General features: G+C 47.0%; 2 protein-coding genes across 2 annotated transcripts in view; one reads left to right on the top strand and one right to left on the bottom strand.

Moving 5' to 3' along the window:
• LOC139391761 (ephrin type-A receptor 7-like) overlaps positions 1-21981 on the top strand; it is a 186366-nt gene extending 164385 nt beyond the window's left edge. The window contains exons 7-17 of the mRNA XM_071139295.1: positions 1008-1233; positions 1523-1631; positions 7997-8052; positions 10492-10617; positions 11052-11237; positions 12890-12951; positions 13203-13406; positions 17988-18140; positions 20382-20572; positions 20822-21010; positions 21249-21981. Coding sequence (XP_070995396.1) covers positions 1008-1233; positions 1523-1631; positions 7997-8052; positions 10492-10617; positions 11052-11237; positions 12890-12951; positions 13203-13406; positions 17988-18140; positions 20382-20572; positions 20822-21010; positions 21249-21363 — 1617 coding nt within the window. The 3' untranslated portion in view covers positions 21364-21981. The remainder of the gene's footprint in view (positions 1-1007; positions 1234-1522; positions 1632-7996; positions 8053-10491; positions 10618-11051; positions 11238-12889; positions 12952-13202; positions 13407-17987; positions 18141-20381; positions 20573-20821; positions 21011-21248) is intronic.
• The window catches only part of LOC139391961 (uncharacterized), a 590779-nt gene that overhangs the window by 489197 nt on the left and 78668 nt on the right, over positions 1-22914 (bottom strand). The window lies entirely within an intron of this gene.

Raw genomic sequence — 22914 nt, 5'->3', positions numbered from 1 at the left:
TTTCCAACAGTCTTGAAGGAGTTCCCACATATGTCTTGAAGTCTTGAAGGAGTTCCCACACATCTCAATTGGCTTGAGGTCAGGTGTTTGTGGAGGCCAGGTCATCTGATGCAACATCTCTCCTTTTTGGTCAAATAGCCCTTATGCAGCCTGGAGGTGTGTTGGGTCATTGTCCTGTTGAAAAACAAATGATAGTCCCACTAAGCACAAACCATATGGTATGGCGTATCGCTGCAGAATGCTGTGGTAGCTATGCTGGTTAAGTGTGCCTTGAATTCCAAATAAATCACTGACAGTGTCACCAGCAAAGCACCATCACACCCCCTCCTTGCTTCACGGTGGGAACTACACATGCAGAGATCATCCGTTCACCTACAGTCCACAAAGACACGGTGGTTGGAACCAAAAATATAACATTTGGACTCATCAGACCAAAGGACAGATTTCCACTGGTCTAATGTCCATTGCTCATGTTTCTTGGCCCAAGCAAGTCTCTTCTTATTATTGGTGTCCTTTAGTAGTTGTTTCTTTGTCTTCACTATTTTTCTACATTGTAGGTAATAGTAAAAATAAAGAAAACGTCTGGTACTGTAGATGTTTTATTGTCCCATACACCGGATAGGTGCAGTGAAATGTGTTGTTTAACAGGGTCAGTGCCTTGCTCAAGGGCACTGGCCCAACTCTCTCTGAGTGATCTTATGGCATGTATAGACCCCACTCATGATCATCAAAGAGGAAAAGTTCATTGCTAAAATCTAATCGTGTATGCCATTTTATCCGAAGCGACTTAGTCATGCGTGCGTGCATACATTTTACGGACATGCGGTCCTGGGAATCTAACCCACTGTCCTGGCTTTGCGAGCGCCTTGCTCTACCCACTGAGCTCCAAATGACAATGTAACAAAATGTTTTTTTTTTTTAAGTGTCTTGAAACAGAGCGTACACCCACTTGGTGCTTTCGTAGTTCCAACGTTCCTTCCTGCCACTCTCTCTCCTTCCTCATTCAGGAACAGAAGGACAAGAGCTACTCAACGGTCAAGACGGCCGCCACCCGCATCAGCGTCAACAACCTCAAGGCCGGCACCACCTACGTCTTCCTCATCCGCCCCTTCTCCACCCCGACCCCCTCCTCCTCCCTCCTCTCCGCCTCTTCCTCCTCCTCTTCCTCCTCCCCCTCTCCCATCGACTACGGAGGCTACAGCGCTCCCCTGGAGCTGCAGACGCTTGGTGAATGTGAGTATGGCCATTCCTCGCTCCTTTTCCTCGACTATCTTGTTCCAACGCCGCGAGGCAGCTTAGGATATGGTCGTGGCGGCGTCCGGCCAGCCCACACAATGATGGCCTCGTGTTTGCTAAAGACTGAGGTGTGTGTGTGGAGAGGCTCCGGGATTTTGAAATCAAGCCGTGAAATGGCTCTTCTTTTTGCTCTGTGATAGGGTGTCCCTTTATTGTCATCTGTTTGTGTGTGTGTGTATTCTCCCATGTGCCTGCTCTTAAACAATATGTCCGTTCCAATCCACAGTGGCGCTGGCGTCCAGTGAGCAGAACCCAGTAATCATCATCGTGGTGGTGTCTGTGGCCGCCCTCATCATGCTGCTCTCTATGGGAGTGGGCCTGCTCCTCTGGAGAAGGTACACACACACACACACACACACACTCTCATACAGATACACACACACACACACACACTCATACCGATACACACACACACACACTCATACAGATATACACAACGAGCACACATACACTCATACTGATATACACAACGTGCACACACACACACACACACACACACACAGACACTTCTAAACACACACTCAGTCACTGCTCATGCCACTCCATCATAATCCTGATTACAATAATCCAATGGCGAGAAGCACTCTGCCTCAAAGCATGTAATCACATTGAGAAGAGCTGTAATGCATGCTCAATCAGCTGTGTTCAGAACCACTGTAATATAGAGCATTAACAAGCGACATTAGACGGTCTATTGTCAATGCTGGGGTAGCCATGCTAAACGGTTGCATCGTTAAACTCGGGACATTTTCATGATTTCAATTTGACCTATCCTCTTAGGGTTAGGTACGGTATACAGCTAAGTCATTTCAATAGAATTTGGCTTGCGCTCTTACTTTGTAACTCGTCGTTTTCTGTACAATTATTTACAGTTGTCATGCACAATTGAGGACTTTGGTTACCAATGTAGTAACTACATGACATATGGGCAACTCCATAAGGTCATTGTGTCTCAGGCACACACACGTGACTTTTATTCAGGTCGGTGGAGACATGGAAAGTGGTTTTCTGCTTGGCGTTCCATCTCTGTGCACTTTCACATCTGTTCAGGTCTATTGAAAAGAAGAAGAAGAAAACAACACACCCTCCCCCGCACCCTCACACACTCCCCCGCACCCTCACACACTCCCCCGCACCCACACACACTCCCCCGCACCCACACACACTCCCCCGCACCCACACACACTCCCCCGCACCCACACACACTCCCCCGCACCCTCACACACTCCCCCGCACCCACACACACTCCCCCGCACCCACACACACTCCCCCGCACCCACACACACTCCCCCGCACCCTCACACACTCCCCCGCACCCTCACACACTCCCCCGCACCCACACACACTCCCCCGCACCCACACACACTCCCCCGCACCCACACACACTCCCCCGCACCCACACACACTCCCCCGCACCCACACACACTCCCCCGCACCCTCACACACTCCCCCGCACCCACACACACTCCCCCGCACCCACACACACTCCCCCGCACCCACACACACTCCCCCGCACCCTCACACACTCCCCCGCACCCTCACACACTCCCCCGCACCCACACACACTCCCCCGCACCCACACACACTCCCCCGCACCCACACACACTCCCCCACACCCACACACACTCCCCCGCACCCACACACACTCCCCCGCACCCACACACACTCCCCCGCACCCACACACACTCCCCCGCACCCACACACACTCCCCCGCACCCACACACACTCCCCCGCACCCTCACACACTCCCCCGCACCCTCACACACGTGCCCCGGCGTGTTGGCATCCAGAACCACACTCCCACGCAGTCGCACACAATTACACACGGCCGCAATCAGATGTGACCCATTTGGTTAACTCTCTTATACAGAGCCATTCACAGTCGGTGTGTTTAACATGTCGCCTGAACCTTCACAAAATGTTAGTCTTCTCAGTAAGATAGGAACACGTGATGTGTACACACACACACACACACACACACACACACACACACACACCCACAGCAGATCTATCACCCTGATCACCCTGATCTGATAGCATTGCTCCTTTCAGACAGTATATTTGTGTTCGAGGAACCGTCTATTTCCTTCTATTTGTCTCCTGCTCCACATGGATCTGGGAGATGGAAATGGATAAGATGGAGGGAGTGTGAAATGTCTCCCGTTCCTTCATTCACGCCAACACCATACGTTGAGGAGGAACTGTCAATCGGGCGCGCGCTTATTTCGCGTACCCATGAGCGCGCGCGCACAGAGGGATATGTTGCACCTTGCGGGCGCAATCCCTGCTTTATGAATCCTTTACACGCTCACCTAGACACGTACGGTACTTTATGGACGCGTGCCCACAGACACGTTTCAAGGACGCAATCCTGCGGACACGACGCCCTGTCCCGAATCCCTACCGGCGTGAACCGATTGTCCTTCATTGAGAATGGATCTATTCCGAACTGTTCATCCAGAACGCTCGCATCATTCGTCTATGAGAATATGGTTATCAGCCGTCTCTTTATGTCTCGACCACAGGCAAAGACAAATGGGTTGATACCTCAATTACCATGCTTCCTCGTTTGCAAATATGGCTGACCCCCCGACATCCCCGCGAGGCAACAGTTACAGATGACCTGCTCACTGAGACGTGTGCGCACACACACACACACACACACACACACACACACACACACTCTGTCTGTCCACATAGATTATGTCCACTTGAATGAAATGGCCCTGTCAAATCAAGCGGTTTTAAATTGTTTGGAGTCGGCTAGATGTTTTGCCTAGGGGTCATATGGTGTATACATGAATATCCTCCATCACTCCTTCAAACACTCCCTCCTCCCCCTTCCTCTTAGAGACGAGTTATGGATACATTACTGGAACACACACACACACACACACACACACATATATATATAGTGGAGATTTTGTCATAGTCATGCACACACCGACACGCGCAGTTATTGCCATACTGCATATAAAAACGGATAGTTTCCTACTTTAATTTAGATAAGCATGAACAGACCGATGCATCACACACACACAGTGCGTTCTTGCTTGACAGAGTTTGATAGTGCCAAGGTTTCAGGGCAGCGGCAGCAGCCCCTAATCTCTCCAGGAAGCTCAGGCTTGGCTGGTCAGAGCACTGATTGTTTACCCTCTGCTGCCTCCGGACAGACACCGTTGGTCACACGGTCAGTTGAGAGGTTGGATCGAGGGAGAAAAAGAAAAAGTAGTATGGAAGGGAAGAAAGAACGATCAGCATAAGTGGAAGGCCCGTGACACAATCATAGGAGGGGTGTATGAGACGGAAGGAAGGAAAATAATCCCTTGTCTCGCTTGCTGCACGCCTGGTACACACCAGTGCACCACTACCACTATTTCCTCTTTTTGTTTTGCTCACTTCCTCCTTGCACACCTGACCAATAGTGCCCTATGTCCCTCACTCCCTCAGCTTGGCTCCCCCCTTTCCCTTTTTATGTCAGTACCTGTGAGGCTCTCTATGCTCTTCACAAGGTCAATCCCAGTACTCCCAGAATTTCCCACATGTTGGCAGACTACATGGCAGTCTAATGTGCTACTCACTGGAAGAGATGAGGTATTTTTGCCAATTAAATCTCAAGCCTAGTTTGCCAAACTCTTCGCTGTATCTCGGCTCTGGGTGAAAGCACCGTGCATACCTTCTGGTTTACTTCCAGCCTGTCCTATTACATCATTTGCACCTGTCCTGTAGCCAATGAGGAGAGAGGATGTGATTTAGCCCTGCCCCCTTCCCTTCTTCTCTTCTACCCAGCAGTCTCTCGCCCAGCTCCTCCAACATAGCTCCTACTAGCGTGGTGCTGCTCTCCACCTCCTTCTCCACTCTTCCTCCTCCTCCTCTTTCTCCCTACTGTCAGCTGTCAACCCCCAGGTACAGGCATGTCTGCACTCCTCCCCCGCTCCTCCCTCCTTCCTGTCATCCCTTTGTTTGGACCATTCCTCCTCTCTTTCACCCTCATTCTTTTCCTGCCTGACCCAGTTCCCCCCCCCCCCCCCCCCCCCACAGCCCCAGTCTAGACTAAGAGAGGATGACACAATGAAGCTGCCCCCTCCTCTCCTGGAGTGTGTACTTTAAGGTGTTGATGTGTATTGTCTCGGCATTGACTCCCTGTCAGCATCGAGGTTAAATAATCAAATAAAAAGGACCTTGGGCCTGGTTCCATTCGGACCCCTTCCCATTTGGTGTTCCCAGATGGAAATGTATACACTACAGTGGAGGCTCCACTTGAAATGTTGGAGGGCTAGGTGGAGCTTACACCTGTCTGGGAGAGCTGCAGGTGTCGGGGCTCAAATGGAAGCAGGCCGTTGTATGCCTTTTGCTCTCTTGCCCTATCTCTCTCTGCATGTGTCTGCTGGTTGGTCCTGACAGATTGGCCCTATAGGCTTGCCTTATTTTCCCCACTCCTCTCTCTCTGGCCCTGCTGGTTAAGAGTCTGTATGTGTCAGCCCCCCCCCCCCCCCCACCACCACCACCACCACCAAACCGGTCTTTCCCATCACACCGTGTGCATGCACTGGTGATACGGCTTGACGTGCGCATTAACACATTTGAACAAGGACGCTCACACAGACCAGGCATGCACACACACGTGGACAGACACACACATTAACAAGCACACACACACGGCAGACAGCCAGACCACACTTACACGGACATGCAATCACACACTACAGACATATTGTACACACGAATGCACAGTTGCGAGCACACAAAAACAACGACGTGCACTCACAGACTCGTGTATATTGCACACCACAGGCGGCTGGTGGCACCTTAAATGGGGAGGACGGGCTCGTAGTAATGGCTGGAACGGAATAAATGCAATGGTATTAAACACATGGTTTCAATGTGTTGGATACCATTCCATTTACTCCGTTCAAGGCATTATTATGAGACGTCCTCCCTTCACCAGCCTCCTGTGTTTATTATATATGTATGCACATATTTAGCCTTTAGCTCTGCCTGGCCCCGGTGTCTTTCTTTTGTGTCAAACTGGTGGTGAATTATGGACCACTCAGTCTCTGAATGCTTCCCTTCGACTCGAACTGTAACTTCAATCAAAGGCCTCTGTCCTCATCTTAATCCCTTATTATGCCTGCGTACACGGTGGCCAATCAGAATGCTTGGCTCTGGCTGTCCCCATTCAGTTCTTAATGTCTCACTCTGGTGGTCTTAACCCTCCTGTTGTGCTCGTTTCATGTTAGTTCATTCTGTGTTCCCGGTCCAAAATGACCGCCCCGTTATAACTGATTATAGATCCATAATAATACATATATTATCACCTAATGTTGTGTTAGATCTTTGTATCAACTTAAGTTCTTGTGAACATTACAAGTTTTGAACTTCTATTGGCTCTGTATGTCCTGTAGGCCTCATTGACCTGAACTCATACAACTTGTAATAATGTATGGATTATTTTAACTATAACAAATACTCAGATGAAACATATTATGCTATTTATCACAGACTACTTCAATGTCAGTTTCCTGACCTCTCTCTCTCTCCTCACCAGTGTCATGATCAAAGATATGATCAAGAGCCTCACATGCAGTATATCGTTTGGTCATTGTGCTGCCACAGAATGAATTGTGAGCAAGGCCTCAAAAAAGCTTGATATACCAGAGCTGCGAGAAAAGTTCTATATATTATTGAAACAATGTTGAGATTGTTTGTGAGAATTCCAACAGGTGTGGTTCCCGTGGGGGAAAGATTCTATTGGGGAAAGGTTCCCGTGGGGTTTGCCATGGAAGCCAAGAAGGGGAGTGACGTGTGTGTGTGTGTGTGTGTGTGTGTGTGTGTGTGTGTGTGTGTGTGTGTGTGTGTGTGTGTGTGTGTGTGTGTGTGTGTGTGTGTGTGTGTGTGTGTGTGTGTGTGTGTGTGTGTTCGTGCTCAAACACACATGCATGTGGCAGTCTGTGTCCATCTGATGAATGGGCATGTGGCTGAACTCAATTTTATACACTAATTGTATTCCCGCCCATTCATTTCTAATGACCGGGAACACCACAGGTGTACAAAAGTTAAATAAAACACCCAGAATGTAATGAAAATCATCAAAATGTGTTTTGTGTGTTCAGATGCCCTGTGTGGACAAAGTCATGGAACCTTGTGACAATCAGATTACATGAACTACAATTTTCAGAGAGAGAACTTGTAAAACTTGTAAATCGGTCCAATTCGACCGGAACACAACAGCAGGGTTGAGTTGGAAATTCCCACCAATTAGACGGCTTCTCTACTTTACTACTTTAGGACCCCCTGTTGAGGCACAGGATGAGCAATGTGAGCGGAAGTTTTTACAGCTCATTAGAACAGGATGCGCGTGTGTTTGGGGAGGGGGGGGGGGGTGTATTTATGCAGTGTGTGCCTGTGGAAATGTGCAAACTATGAGTGTTTGCCCATGTGTGTACACTCAAACAAAGCAGGTTTGATTTCCACAGTAAGATGCCCAGTTTCAAAAGTGAGTTTTGTCCAGCCAGTTCCACTGAGCAACAGGGGGGGGGGGGGGGGGGGGGGGGGCTCTACCATTGATCCAAGTTCCAATTCACTGATGTCCAGAAACCTATTCTCATTTCCAAGAGGGATTGAAGACTTGTATCCATCGATTTCTGCAACGTTAGTGATGTTTTACGTCTGTGTGGCTTTGTTTGCTCCCTCCCCGCAGACAATGTGGATACAGCAAGGCCAGTCAAGAGGGAGATGAAGAGCTCTACTTCCAATGTGAGTAACTGTGGCGACACACTCTCCCTCTGTGTGTGTGTGTGTGTGTTGAGTCTGCACTCTATGGATGGAGGAGGAGTCTGCTAGTGTGCTGTTGCCTGCATGCATGTGACCGAGAGAGATTACTTGTGAGGTATTAACTTGTGCGTGGCCATTAAGGCTTCATTCCGCGGGTGTGTTTAGGCTACACTGAACACACCGCTCCAGTCCATTAGACGGTGTGTGAGGCGGGATGTGATGGAGAGAGATGGAAATAAATAGGGATGGAGGGAGGGAGGGAGGAGGATGAGAGGGGGAATGAGGAGAAGGAAATTGATAGATGGAACAAAGGCAACGAGGGAGGAGTAAGAAGACAGAGAGTGGGGGCCCGTCAGATCATTTGCTGTCCCCCGAGAAGGAAGGGTTTGACTGTTTGTCGCAAACTTTTAGAGTTGCCCGTGTCTCTGTTTTTCCACCTATTTGAAGGGCTTTGTTTGACAGATTGTGGGCGGTTTGACATTTTTCCTGTGTGTGTGTGTGTGTGTGTGTGTGTGTGTGTGTGTGTGTGTGTGTGTGTGTGTGTGTGTGTGTGTGTGTAACACGCCATCAGTTGACGAGCTCACACACTTTCTCTCAGACGTGAACAAATGCAGACATTCATCTACACACACTAAAAGCGTGCACACGCTGACACACGTACTCACTCCCCCACCTCCCCCTTGGTAACAATACATTTGCAGTCTCTCGGGAACCCCTCCAGCACAGTGTTTCCCTACCCTGGACCCCGAGTATCCCCAACAGTACTGTGGTCCTGGACAACACTGTTCTAGCATGCTGTCCTGTATGTTGCTGCCCATCTAACCCATCAGTTAGGACACGAAGCTGTTTCCTCCCTCATCGGTGGGTCTAATTACGTCTGTCTGTGTGCATGCCTTCATGCGTGTGTATCTCTCGTGCAATCATGCAGTGTTTATATCCGTTCATTTCCCCCCCAAGCGCTTGTGGCAAAGACGTGGTTAACCCTGAAACGAATCAGCTACACAAGAAGCCCAATTAGGAAGGGAGAGAGAGAGAGGATGGAGAGAGAGAGAGAGAGAGAGAGAGAGAGAGAGAGAGAGAGAGAGAGAGAGAGAGAGAGAGAGAGAGAGAGAGAGAGAGAGAGAGAGAGAGAGAGAGAGAGAGAGAGAGAGAGAGAGAGAGAGAGAGAGAGAGAGAGAGAGAGAGAGAGAGAGAGAGAGAGAGAGAGAGAGAGAGAGAGAGAGAGAGAGAGAGAGAGAGAGAGGGGGGGGGAAAATGAATCAAAACTGGTGTTGGCCTGCTTTAATTAATGTTGTGTGGTTACAAAACCCATTGCTCTGGAAAAGAGGATATTCGATCCTTCCACTTAACACTGGCCAGCTGGAATGGAGAAGTTTTCATTTTCTCTGCAGTGTGTGTGTGTGTGTGTGTGTGATCAATAAGCTGTTATGAGACAGTGAGTCGAGACCTGGTCGATTTAGAGTTGTAATCACATTTCAGAACCAGTCTGGCCCAAAGGCTTCTGGGAAGGCCCGGCTTCTTAGGTAGAAGTAGGGCCTAAGTACCACTGGTTTTGAATCCTCAGAATAATTAAGTCCAATTTGGGGTTTATCCTGATCCTAGATCTGTTTCTGTTTCTATCTGTTTCCCAGAACTAGTCTTGTACTGCGGGGGTGACTGCGTAAGAGGTCAAAGATTAGGTATTGAAAAGCCCATTGGCTAGTGGCGAGAGTGTCGTGGGCCACATAGTGGTTAAAGGCTGAGGGGCTAGTCAGGGTTGAATAGGGTTTAGAGACTAGTAATGGACTTACAAGGGAGCATGTTCAGATCAAATCATTTTAACTTTACACCTTTCATAATGGATTACAGGTTAGAAAGCAAGAGTTTACAAGACAGACATTTAGTGGGTTCACAGTTACTTGTAGGATAGGAACTGAATATATATTCCTTTGTTGCAGGTAGAGTTTTTAGGTTGCCCTGTGAGGATAGAAACTGATAACAAAGTGACACTCTGAGGCCTTTTACCTCAGGATTTTCTCTTTCCTGACAATTATTTCCTGCCCTAGTTCCTAGTGAATATTCTTATTGTTTTTCCTCAGCAGTTCTGAAGTCATAAGAGACAAACCCCTTGAACTGAGCTACTGTCTCCAGGAAATGTGAGCTGCACAAATAAGACATACAGTGATGTGGTTGATTCCCTTTTTCCCCAAGTAGCACAATAGGTGAGAAGGTGGTGACGGGACAAAAAAATTTAAAACACACCATCCATACAGTGGTTGTCAAACGAAAGACTACACCGGATTGCCACTTATGTCGTGATGTATTTTGCGTGCCTTCAATGCGGTTTTGTGACTCACAAACAGGACTAGCGTGTGTAGTTTCTGTGGTGTTGTGGTAGATGGTTGCAGGTTGTAATCTTGCGTGACTTTCCGTGTCCCACAGTTAAGATCCCGACCCGGAGGACCTACATAGACCCAGAGACGTGTGAGGATCTGGTGCAGGCTGTCCTCACCTTTGCCAAAGAGCTCGACAACTCCAGCATCAAGATAGAGAGAATTGTCCACACAGGTACTGAGACAGTGCTTTGGCTTTCGTATACTCTCATATTATCTTTCTTTGTACTTCTCTCTCTTATCTTTGCCAATTTTCACTCCTCTATCTCCCCTCCCTGTTTGCCCTGTTTTTATTTCCTTCTCTCTCTCTCTCTCTCTGTCCCGATCTCTCTCTCTCCTTATATCTCTCTCTCTCTCTCCTCATCTCTCTCTCTCTCTCTCTCCTCATCTCTCTCTCTCTCTCTTTTCATCTCTCTCTCTCTCTCTCTCTCTCTCTCTCTCTCTCTCTCTCTCTCTCTCTCTCTCTCTCTCCTCATCTCTCTCTCTCTCTCTCTCTCCTCATCTCTCTCTCTCTCTCTCTCCTCATCTCTTACTCACCCCCACCTCTCTCTCTGATAAACCAGCACTGCAGTCCGCTATCTAACCCCGTCTCTGTGTCTCCACCTGCAGGTGACTTTGGGGAGGTGTGTCGTGGCTGTCTCAAGCTGCCCAGTAAGCGGGAGCTTCCGGTGGCCATCAAGACGCTGAGGGCCGGCTGCTCAGAGAAACAGAGGCGCTCCTTCCTCAGCGAGGCCGGGATACTGGGACAGTTTGACCACTCCAACATCGTCCGTCTGGAGGGGGTCATCACCAGCGGTGAGCTAGTTGCCGAAATCTCAAATGAACCCTTAGCCTCTATGCATTTACACCTAGCTCCTTTTTACTATGCTTTATAGGGGGCAACTGTCTGGGGGGGGGGGGGGGGCATTTACTGAACAGACTGCACAAACCCAAAAAGATTACTCATTGGCAGACGGACAGCAGTTGAATTCCAGCAGAGAAGGGAGAGGGGGAAAAGGTTAATGGAGAAAGGTAGGTGAGGAGAGTTTCAGAGGGGTAATGTTTCAGAGGGGCAGATGAGGTAGAACCAGGGTTGAAAGGAATGGGACTGGTGCCTGCCTGCCTGAACACACACTGTGCACCGTACGACTGCAGCAGATGTGTTGGATACGGTAATTGGTGCTAGAGACACAGCAGGACTCTGAAACCCACTCTAATCTTCCCCGCCACCTTACACACACACTCACACGTGTGCATGCTCACACACCGGTGTGCATACACACTCATTCACACTGTCGCACACCACACACACCGCCCTCGGATTGCAAATCACCCCACTAGCCCGCCATTCGATCCCCTTCCACCCCCACATCCTACCTGTCAGCCCCCCACCACCTCTCCCTCCATCAGAGGGCTCCAGCACTACAGAGAGGGTCATTAGAGAGACAGAGACGTGCGGCTAGCTAAACGTCCAGCAGGGGGCACCAGGGGGAGGTGGGGTAGGATACCGGGTAGTGTGTGGGAGGGGGGATCAGCAGGATAGTTGGCCTGGTAGGGAAGAGGTAGTCTTGTGGTGACGCGTGATAGAGTAGTGAGCCAGAGTAATGATAGTGATTTAGTGAAGCGGTAGTTCTGTATGTTAGTGTTGCATGATAACGTATGATGTGGTAGAACAGAGTGATGGGGTAATGTCATGGTTTTAGTCCTGTCTGCCTCTCCTCCAGTCTGTCTGTTTGGGATAGAGGGTGCCTCAGGGAGGCTGATGGTGTCCATTTATAAGGCACTTAGATCACAGCCAGCAAGAGGTATGTGTGTGTGTGTGCGTGCTCAGTTTCCATGTTACTTTGCTCCATCTCTGTCTGACGTGTACACACACACACACACACACACACACACACACACACACACACACTAGCTGGTCACTAAAGGGAGTCTTCTGCTTCGTGTCTTTCTAATGGAGCAGCATCCTTTTCTCCTCAGCTGGCTGCTCTCACCCTCACCATCTCTCCCTCACCATCTCTCCCTCCTTATCCCAGCGCTCTTTCTGTCCCCTCTTCTTCTACTTTTTGTGTGTTCTTTCCCTCTCCCGTTCCCTCATTCCTACCCCAGTGCCGTCTCCTACTGTCTTCTCTTTTTCCCCCTCTCAGGTTTCTGTCTTCTCTCCCTTCACTATTTTGATACACTCTGGCCACCTGCACTCAGCGAGTGTGAGAAGTGTGTGTGTGTGTGTGTGGTGTCATTCAACTTGGTGTGACTGAGAGAGCAGCACACAGGCCATCCTGCTCCTCTCCAGTAGATGAAGAATGGCAGTGCATAACCACTGCTGCCCCCAAGCCAGCTGGACTATAATAATAATGTGTGTGTGTGTGTGTGTGTGTGTGTGTGTGTGTGTGTGTGTGTGTGTGTGTGTGTGTGTGTGTGTGTGTGTGTGTGTGTGTGTGTGTGTGTGTGTGTGTGTGTGTGTGTAGGTAACACCATGATGATTGTGTTGGAGAGCATGTCCAATGGGCCCCTGGACTCCTTCCTCAGGGTAAGAGTGTGTGCATACTGTAACAGTGTTTACCTCAGCATGACCCCTGGTCTACTTTCCAAACGTCACAATAGATGGTTGGTATAAAATAAATCCCGAGGCATGTTGTGTATCCTTATAAATCCACATAACTAACCATCATGTCATTGAATCCTTCATAACGGAGTTTGTTCTCCGTCGGAACTGCAATGTATTATATTACATCTCTATGGTCCTCAACCCACTATCGACCCCCTCCTCCCCCCCTCCAGAAGCACGAGGGCCAGCTCTCTGTGCTCCAGTTGATGGACATGCTGGGGGGCGTGGCCTCTGGGATGAAGTACCTGACAGAGATGGGCTTCGTCCACCGCCGCCTGGCCGCCCACAAGGTACTGGTCAACGCCAGCCTGGGCTGCAAGGTGTCTGGCTTTAGACCCCTCCAAGAGGACAAGATGGAGGCCATCTACAGCACAATGGTGAGACTACTGACTGATATTCTATTACAAGTAAAAAAGTATATTACTAGATATATGTATATTTTTAACTAGTACTATATATTACAATTATTATAATATTTTTTTCTATTATATTACTACCTATAGTCTTTACTCTTGACCCATAGAGGTCATCTCCAGCACACTGGCGAAGGGACTGACTGATATTATATTACTACCTATAGTCTTTACTCTTGACCCATAGACGTCATCTCCAGCACACTGGTGAAGGGACTGACTGATATTATATTACTACCTATAGTCTTTACTCTTGACCCATAGAGGTCATCTCCAGCACACTGGTGAAGGGACTGACTGATATTATATTACTACCTATAGTCTTTACTCTTCACCCATAGACGTCATCTCCAGCACACTGGCGAAGGGACTGACTGATATTATATTACTACCTATAGTCTTTACTCTTGACCCATAGAGGTCATCTCCAGCACACTGGTGAAGGGACTGACTGATATTATATTACTACCTATAGTCTTTACTCTTGACCCATAGAGGTCATCTCCAGCACACTGGTGAAGGGACTGACTGATATTATATTACTACCTATAGTCTTTACTCTTGACCCATAGAGGTCATCTCCAGCACACTGGTGAAGGGACTGACTGATATTATATTACTACCTATAGTCTTTACTCTTGACCCATAGAGGTCATCTCCAGCACACTGGTGAAGGGACTGACTGATATTATATTACTACCTATAGTCTTTACTCTTGACCCATAGAGGTCATCTCCAGCACACTGGTGAAGGGACTGACTGATATTATATTACTACCTATAGTCTTTACTCTTGACCCATAGAGGTCATCTACACCACGCTGGTGAGACTACTGACTGATATGTACTGATATTTACATGGTTGAAAACCGTATTGTTTACAACCTTCTTTAGTCTCACTGTGACAGGTAATACATACTGTATGTACTGGGATATGTACTATATTGTTTACTACCTTGTTTAGTCTTTACCCATATAGACCACACTGGTGAGAGACCTGGCTGATATCTTCTCCTGTTAAATATATTACTCCTAATAAATACAAAAAATCTCATCTTGTAAAAAAAATACTATAAGAATCATACATTCAAATGACAATGACATCGTTAAAAGAAGGCCATTGAAGCCAGCGGGAGAGGTGTGCTTCTTTTTGTATTTCCCCTTTATGTTGAATCTGATGTGCAAGTGTGTGTGCAGTGCAGACTATGATTTAAAATGCATTCTATAATGAATCAGTGTTTCCCTGTGGTTTCTCCTTCTCTTTGTCTGGCTCACTTTTTTTCACTCTCTTTTGGTTGACAGTGGTTGATTTAGATTAGATTTAGATGGGGCAGTGGGTAGGATACATTTGATTTGACTGTACATTACATGATGATTTAAGAGCAACTGCGTTTCAAACTATGCAACAACAGGAACCAGAACTATTCTGGAGTAGCGATGAAGTACAACTTGAATGGCGATTCAGAAAATGTGTTTTCCTTGACAAAATAAGTTGTATAACTGAAAGGTTTTCGTTTTTTTGTGTTTCAATTGTATTCATTTCAGTAGGAATGACCACGCTACTCTCGTACTGGTTGCCCATGTCCCTAAATGACTACTGACCCGTAGCACTCACGTCTGTAGCCATGAGGTGCTTTGAAAGGCTGGTCGTGGCTCACATCAACACCGTTATCCCAGAAACCCCAGACGCACTCCACACTGCCCTTTCACACCTGGACAAAGGGGAACACCTACGTGAGAATGCTATTCATTGACTTCAGCTCAGCGTTCAACACCATAGTGTTCTCAAAGCTCATCACTAAGCTATGGGCCCTGGGACTAAACACCTCCCTCTGCAACTGGATCCTGGACTTCCTGACGGGCCGCCCCCAGGTGGTAAGGTTAGGTAACAACACATCTGCCACGCTGATCCTCAACACTGGAGCCACTCAGGGGTGTGTGCTCAGTCCCCTCCTGTATTCCCTGTTCACCCACAACTGCATGGCTGCGCACGACTCCAACACCATCATTAAGTTTGCAGGCGACACAACAGTGGTAGGCCTCATCACTGACAACGATGAGACAGCCTATAGGGAGGAGGTCAGAGAATTGGCCGGGTGGTGCCAGAATAACAAACTCTCCCTCAGTGTAATCAAGACAAAGGAGATGATTGTGGATCACAGGAAAAGGAGGACCGAGCACGTCCCCATTCTCATCGACGGGGCTGTAGTGGAGCAGGTTGAGAGCTTCAAGTTCCTTGGTGTCCACATCACCAACAAACTAGAAAGGTCCAAACACACCAAGAAAGTTGTGTAGAGGGCACGACAACGTCTATTCCCCCTCAGGAAACTAAAAAGATTTGGCATGGGTCCTACTTCTACAGCTGCAACATTGAGCGCATCCTGACTGGTTGCATCACTGCCTGGTACGGCAACTGCTTGGCCTCCGACCGCAAGGCACTACAGAGAGTAGTGCGAACGGCCCAGTACATCACCGGGGCTAAGCTGCCTGCCATCCAGGACCTCTATACCAGGCGGTGTCAAAGGAAGGCCCTAAAAATGTTCAAAGACTCCAACCACCCCAGGCATAGACGGTTCTCTCTGTCCCAGAGCACCAAGTCTAGGACCAAAAGCCCATATCAACAGCTTTTACCCCCAAGCCAAAAGACTCCTGAACAGCTAATCAAATGGCTACACAGACTATGCTCCCCCCGCCAACCCCTTTTTTACGCTGCTGCTACTCTCTGTTTATCATCTATGCATAGTCACTTTAATTAATCCTACATGTACATATTACCTCAAATAGCACGACTAACCGGTGCACCCGCACGTTGACTCTGTACCGGTACCACCACCTGTACATAGCCTCGCTACTGTAATTTTGTACTGTTTTTATTTATTTTTATTTACTTATCTATTGTTTACCTAATACCTATGTTTTACTTAAACACTGCACTGTTGGTTAAGGGCTTGTAAGTAAGCATTTCACTGTAAGGTCTACACCTTTTGTATTCGGTGCACGTGACAAATAGACTTTGATATGATGTACGTGCAGTACCAGTCAAAAGTTTGGACACGTCTACTCATTCAAGAGTTTTTCTTTAGTTTGACTATTTTCTACATTGTAGAATACAGAGCCTGGAGGTGTGTTTTGGGTCAGTGTCCTGTTGAAAACAAATGATAGTCCCACTAAACACAAACCAGATGGGATGGCGTATCGCTGCAGAATGCTGTGGTAGCCATGCTGGTTAAGTGTGCCATGAATTCTAAATAAATCGCAGACAGTGTCACCAGTAAAGCAACCCCACACCATCACACCTCCTCCTCCATGCTTCATGGTGGGAACCACACATGCGGAGATCATCCATTCACCTACTCTGCGTCTCACAAAGACACAGCGGTTGGAATAAAAAAATCTCAAATTTGGACTCATCAGACCAAAGGACAGATTTCCACCGGTCTAATGTCCATTGCTCGTGTTTCTTGGCCCAAGCAAGTCTCTTCTTATTGGTGTCCTTTAGTAGTTTTTTTTTTTAAACAATTCAACCATGAAGGCCTGATTGATGTAGTCTCCTCTGAACAGTTGATGTTGAGATGTGTTTGTTACTTGAACTCTGAAGGAGTTAACTCTGCTGCACAGTATAAATTCATTAGAGGTAACTCTGGGTCATCCTTTCCTGTGGTGGTCCTCATGAGAGCCAGTTTCATCATAGCGCTTGATGGTTTTTGCAACTGCACTTGAAGAAACTTTCAAAGTGCTTGACATTTTCCGGATTGACTGACCTTCATGTCTTAAAGTAATGATGGACTGTCGTTTCTCTTTGCATATTTTTATAATTTTGTATTTTTATTTAACCTTTTTTTTAACTAGGTAAGTCAGTTAAGAACATATTCTTATTTACATTTGAGCTGTTCTTGCCATAATATGGACTTGGTCTTTTACCTAATAGGGCTATCTTCTGTATACAGCCCCTACCTTGTCACAACACAACTGATTGACTCAAACAGATTAAGAAGAAAAGAAAATCTACAAATTAACTTTTAACAAGGCACACCTGTTAATCGAAATGCCTTCCAGGTGACAACCTCATGATGCTGGTTGAGAGAATGCCAAGAGTTTGCAAAGCTGTCACCAAGGCAAAGGGTGGTTACTTTAATGAAGCAAATATATCAAATATATGTTTTTTGGTTACTACATGATTCCAAATGTGTTATTTCGTAGTTTTGTTGTCTTCACTATTATTCTACAATGTAGAAAATAAAGAAAAACCCTTGAATAAGTAGGTGTGTCCAAACGTTAGACTGTTACTGTATGTGTTTGCATATCTAAGTATGATCATTTTATTTGTGGGCTGGGCATCCTGATGCATGACACAATAATCAAATAAATACATAGCAAATATATAATAATCATAGTGCAGTATGATGTTTAAATGTAGATTCTAGCATAGGCTACATGAAACATACTCATACAAGATGTCCAGTGTCAAGTGTGGAGTTGAACATGTGAATTGAAAATCTCTCTCTCTGTTTCGGACTGTCTCTCTCTCTCTCTCTCTCTCTCTCAGCATGCGGGGAAGAGTGTGGTGTTGTGGACAGCCCCAGAGGCCATCCAGTACCACCGTTACAGCTCAGCGTCTGACGTCTGGAGCTTTGGCATCGTCATGTGGGAGGTCATGTCCTACGGAGAGAGACCCTACTGGGACATGGGCAACCAGGACGTGAGTAGAGTGACTGTCTCTCTCTCTCCCTCTACACTCGACCTTCTCCTCTCTAGTCTCTTTATCCAACTCATATCTCTCTCTCTCTACACTCAATCTTCTCCTCTCTATTCTCTTTTTCCATCTCATCTCTGTAACTCATCTCTCTCTCTCCCTCTAAACTCGACCTTCTCCTCTCTAGTCTCTTTATCCAACTCATATCTCTCTCTCTCTACACTCAATCTTCTCCTCTCTAGTCTCTGTATCCATCTCATCTCTAACTCATCTCTCTCTCTCTACACTTGACCTTCTCCTCTCTAGTCTCTTTATCCAACTCATATCTCTCTCTCTCTACACTCGACCTTCTCCTCTCTAGTCCCTTTATCCAACTCATATCTCTCTCTCTACACTAAACCTTCTCCTCTCTAGTCTCTTTATCCAACTCATATCTCTCTCTCTCTACACTCAATCTTCTCCTCTCTAGTCTCTGTATCCATCTCATCTCTAACTCATCTCTCTCTCTCTACACTTGACCTTCTCCTCTCTAGTCTCTTTATCCAACTCATATCTCTCTCTCTCTACACTCGACCTTCTCCTCTCTAGTCCCTTTATCCAACTCATATCTCTCTCTCTACACTAAACCTTCTCCTCTCTAGTCTCTTTATCCAACTCATATCTCTCTCTCTACACTCGACCTTCTCCTCTCTAGTCTCTTTATCCAACTCATATCGCTCTCTCTCTACACTCAACCTTCTCCTCTCTAGTCTCTTTATCCATCTCATCTCTAACTCATCTCTCTCTCGGTTGCTCACGCTCTCTATCTTTCTCTCTGTCTCTCTCTCATTCCCTTTGCTCTTTATCCACATGTGCATCTCTGTCCCCTCCCTCACCCCATTCCCTATGCTGTTTCCTTCTCTACCTATTCATCTCTCTCCTATACTTTATCTTCTCTTGTGCTAGCTCTCTCTCTCCCCCCGTCTTCTCTGTCCCCTCTAAAATGGTGCAAACTTTTTGACTTGGGCTAGCTCAGATCTTATTAGAGGGAAAGCCACGGGTGCTTCTCTAAAAAGTATCTTTGAGCTCTAAGTCCCCAGCATAAGTCCTCTCCGTGACCAATCCTGTTTCTCTTAAGGACACCATGTCGCTTTTTGGTGGCGGTCCCAAAGTGCCACCACGATCCCCGCTCTTAGAGGAAGCCTAAAATCCCGGCAGGAAGCGGCGCTCTCTTTAAGGAAATGTGAAATATAGCTATTTTAGGAGGGTGAGAAGATTTGTCCAATCGCTAGGACCCTGCCGCCGCCAGTTTGTATCGATGAGGGCGTGTGTTTTGGTTCCCTTCTCCCCTCCCTCTCAATTTTTCAGAGGGATCGCTTATTTATTTATTTTTTTTTCACTTTGGAAGAAAACCCCAAACTTCAGAAGAGTGCAGAAAATGTTGCGTAAGACTTTGTTGAAGAGAAAAGTGAGAGTGCTTTTGAGCCAAAATGCCTTTGATCCAAGGCTGCGTCATGAATGGCATTCAAAGGTATTAGAGTAGATAGAGGGTTAATCAGAGTTCACAAAGTTCACACTTAAGCCAACAGCTTGTTCACGCTAATACGCTGTCTGAATCTTTCCACTAATCCGAACGATAAAAAGGCAAAGTAGACGACCATGAAATGTTGAAATGAATTCCTATGAACCGTCCCTCAGCTAGGACATGAACCGGGACGGTGTATTACTAGCTTACCTTTTCAATATCCAGACTTTGTGTCTACCTCTATGTTCACAGTACTAAACTCTCCAAAAGAAATGTCAAAGGCCAAGCTGGCTGAGCCCTTGAGATATTAATGCATTAAACAAATACATAATTTCACCATTATCTCACGCAGCCCACACGCTGCCCTAACATGCCCTTTTCTTTTTAGCTCTGATTAAATGGAAAATGTCCGCCAATGAAGAAACACTTTAGGAACACTGTTTGGTTAAATCGGAGGTCAGGACAGAACTAAAGAGCACTGTGTTTTTAGGGAATGTGGAACATTTTCAACTTATTTTTTGAAGTTTTGTATTAAGAAGTCTTTATGGGGGATAAATCTGTTTGCTGGATTAGCGCTTTTGAAAGAACCTTTGAATAAAGAGATTGTTTGGGTGTCGTTTTGTTGTCGGAGATCTCCTGAAGCCACTTTAGACTGAGATGGTGTCATCGCTCACTATCAACATTTCTCCCTGTAAAGTTAACACTCCTTTCTCTCCCGCCATCTCCTCTCCGTCTCGTCCAAGGTGATCAAAGCGATAGAGGATGGCTTCCGCCTGCCCGCCCCTATGAACTGTCCACCCCACCTCCACCAGCTGATGTTGGACTGTTGGCAGAAGGAGAGGACCGAGAGACCCACCTTCAGCCAGATCCACTCGGCTCTCAGCAAGAGCATCCGCAGCCCCAACGGCATCGGCTCCTCCACACTGGCACGCAGGTAGGACATAGGCCCCTGCAAACCATGCTTAACACGGGCTAAACAAGGGTCAATATACAGGCTAACAGGCAACAGACTTTGCTAGCCAACATGGGCTGGCATCGGTAAGGTTTGTTTATGTCGTCCAAGCAGGTCTCCCACTTCCCACTCAGTTTTGATATCAGAGTAGAAATACTACCGCTTATGGTAACAATAGACTCATGCATCCCTTCCTGAAATCTATCTCTGTCTCTCCCCTTCTATCCGTAGAACCCTCCCTCAGCTAGGAACCCTCCCTCTGGGCTCCTCCATCTCCCTGGCAGAGCGGACTCTTCCGTCGTTCCCCTCGTTTAACTCGGTAGGGGAGTGGTTGGATGCGGTGGACATGGGGCGCTACAAGGACAACTTCACCGCGGCAGGATACTGCTACCTGGAGTCTGTGGCCCGTATGACAGTCCAGTGAGTGGCTCTAAGTGTGTGTGTGTGTGTGTGTGTGTGTGTGTGTGTGTGTGTGTGTGTGTGTGTGTGTGTGTGTGTGTGTGTGTGTGTGTGTGTGTGTGTGTGCGGGCGGGCGAGCGAGCGAGCGAGAGAGAGAGAGAGAGCGTTGATGCACAAACAAGTATGTTGCTGGTGCATCTGAATATCATGAGTTGGTATAGTCTAACTGATATCTTTGTGCTGTGGTCGTTCTCCACAGAGATGTATTGAGTCTAGGCATCACCTCTCTGGAGCACCAGAAACAGATCCTGTCTGCCATCCAGACCCTTAGAGCCCAGGTCATCCAGATGCACGGCAGAGGGGTGCAGGTCTGACACACACATACACACACGTGCAAATGGACGGACGGACGGATAGAAGGATTTTCACAGAGGAGCGACTCGTCTCTCATCCAGATGGACAACATGAAGTGGATAGAGAGATCGGCAGAGATATCGCCACACTGCACCCACTCACTCTTCCTCCTCCTCCCTCTCTCTAAGTCCTTGGGAGCGAGGCATCTTCCAGTCATGTGATCAACGTACTTTGTCGAAAGTCATATGACTTTTGTCTGCACGCTGACCCAAATTGACTGGATGTCCGCTCTGACAACAGGCCCTGGATCAGTAGGTACAGAGACTTAAAACTACCCGGATAGAGAAGTACTGTCCACCTAAAATGTCTGGCACTGCTCTCAAAATATGGGGTAATTACATTTCCTTGATGGAGAAGAACTGTCCCCTCAAGCAGAGTGATACTCTACTGAACCACTTGTCTCAGAACTGAGGTTAAAACCACCCTGGTTGAGAAGTACTGTCCATTGCAGGGCTGCCCCTCTACCACTGGTCTCAGAACAGTGGGATAAGGCACTAATGGCGAAAGTTCTGTCTGTCGAACAGGGCTAAAATGATAAAACTGGTCTCAGTTCAATGGTTAAAACATTACTGTTCCGGCCGCTGAAGTGCGATCGAGTGACTGGTTCCCACAGTGTGGGCGGAGCCCAGGCCGTGTCAAGTCGTACGTAGCCCGACCAATCACGAGGCTGGAAAAAGACTTACCTTCAGAAGGAAACTACTGATTAAAAAACGAAAACTAGAAAACTGTAAATCGAAACAAAGGATTTCCGTGTGTTTGATTGATTGTTAATTTCTATTTAGTCTGTTACACAATTTGTCTTTTTTAAAAGTTTTTCCGTTAACCGTCTCTGCTCTCCCGGTGTTTTCTCAGTGTGTGGAATGGCTAATGTCCCTTAGCCGGGATGTCAGTGGTATCATGTAGCGTCTCGCTAATATATTTCTCCTGTCTAAAAAGCATTTTCATTACATGGGTACATTGCACTGTTGAGAATAAAGGTCAAGTCTCAAGCTGACGTATCTGAAATGTATTCATATTTATATGTGTTTCCAGTTTACAGACTCTCACACAACCTGACGGGAAGAGGTTACGAGGGTCATACTTCATTTTTTTATTACTAAATAATTTGTGTCATTTTGTGTTTAAGGATGCTGCAAAGCACATGTCCTTTGGTGTCAAGCATATCCCTTCCTAGCCGTTCTGTTTCTTTTGATTACAGTGTGTATCATAAAGTTTTCTTTATTTTTTCTAGTTAGAGGGATTCTGTTACTGAATAAAGGTGTTCTGAACCAGAAGAAGATACTATGAAGAGGACTTACACTATAGTATGTTGACTTTTTTCTTCTCCAGACAGGGGTGTAGAATCATTTTGATACAGTCAACAAATCTACAGTAGTTGATATAGGACTTATACATTTTGAGTCCAGTGTCGCTGGATGTATGGTATCGATGTGTTGCATTATATATGCAGTATTGCAGTATTTCAGAATGTCGTAGAGTGATCATGTATGTTTTTTTTCCGGGCCAGCAAT

Source organism: Oncorhynchus clarkii, chromosome 32 (assembly GCF_045791955.1).
Source record: "Oncorhynchus clarkii lewisi isolate Uvic-CL-2024 chromosome 32, UVic_Ocla_1.0, whole genome shotgun sequence".
Lineage (NCBI taxonomy): Eukaryota > Metazoa > Chordata > Actinopteri > Salmoniformes > Salmonidae > Oncorhynchus > Oncorhynchus clarkii.
Note: the sequence above shows the minus strand (reverse complement) of the source record. Positions and strands in the feature narration are given on the sequence as shown.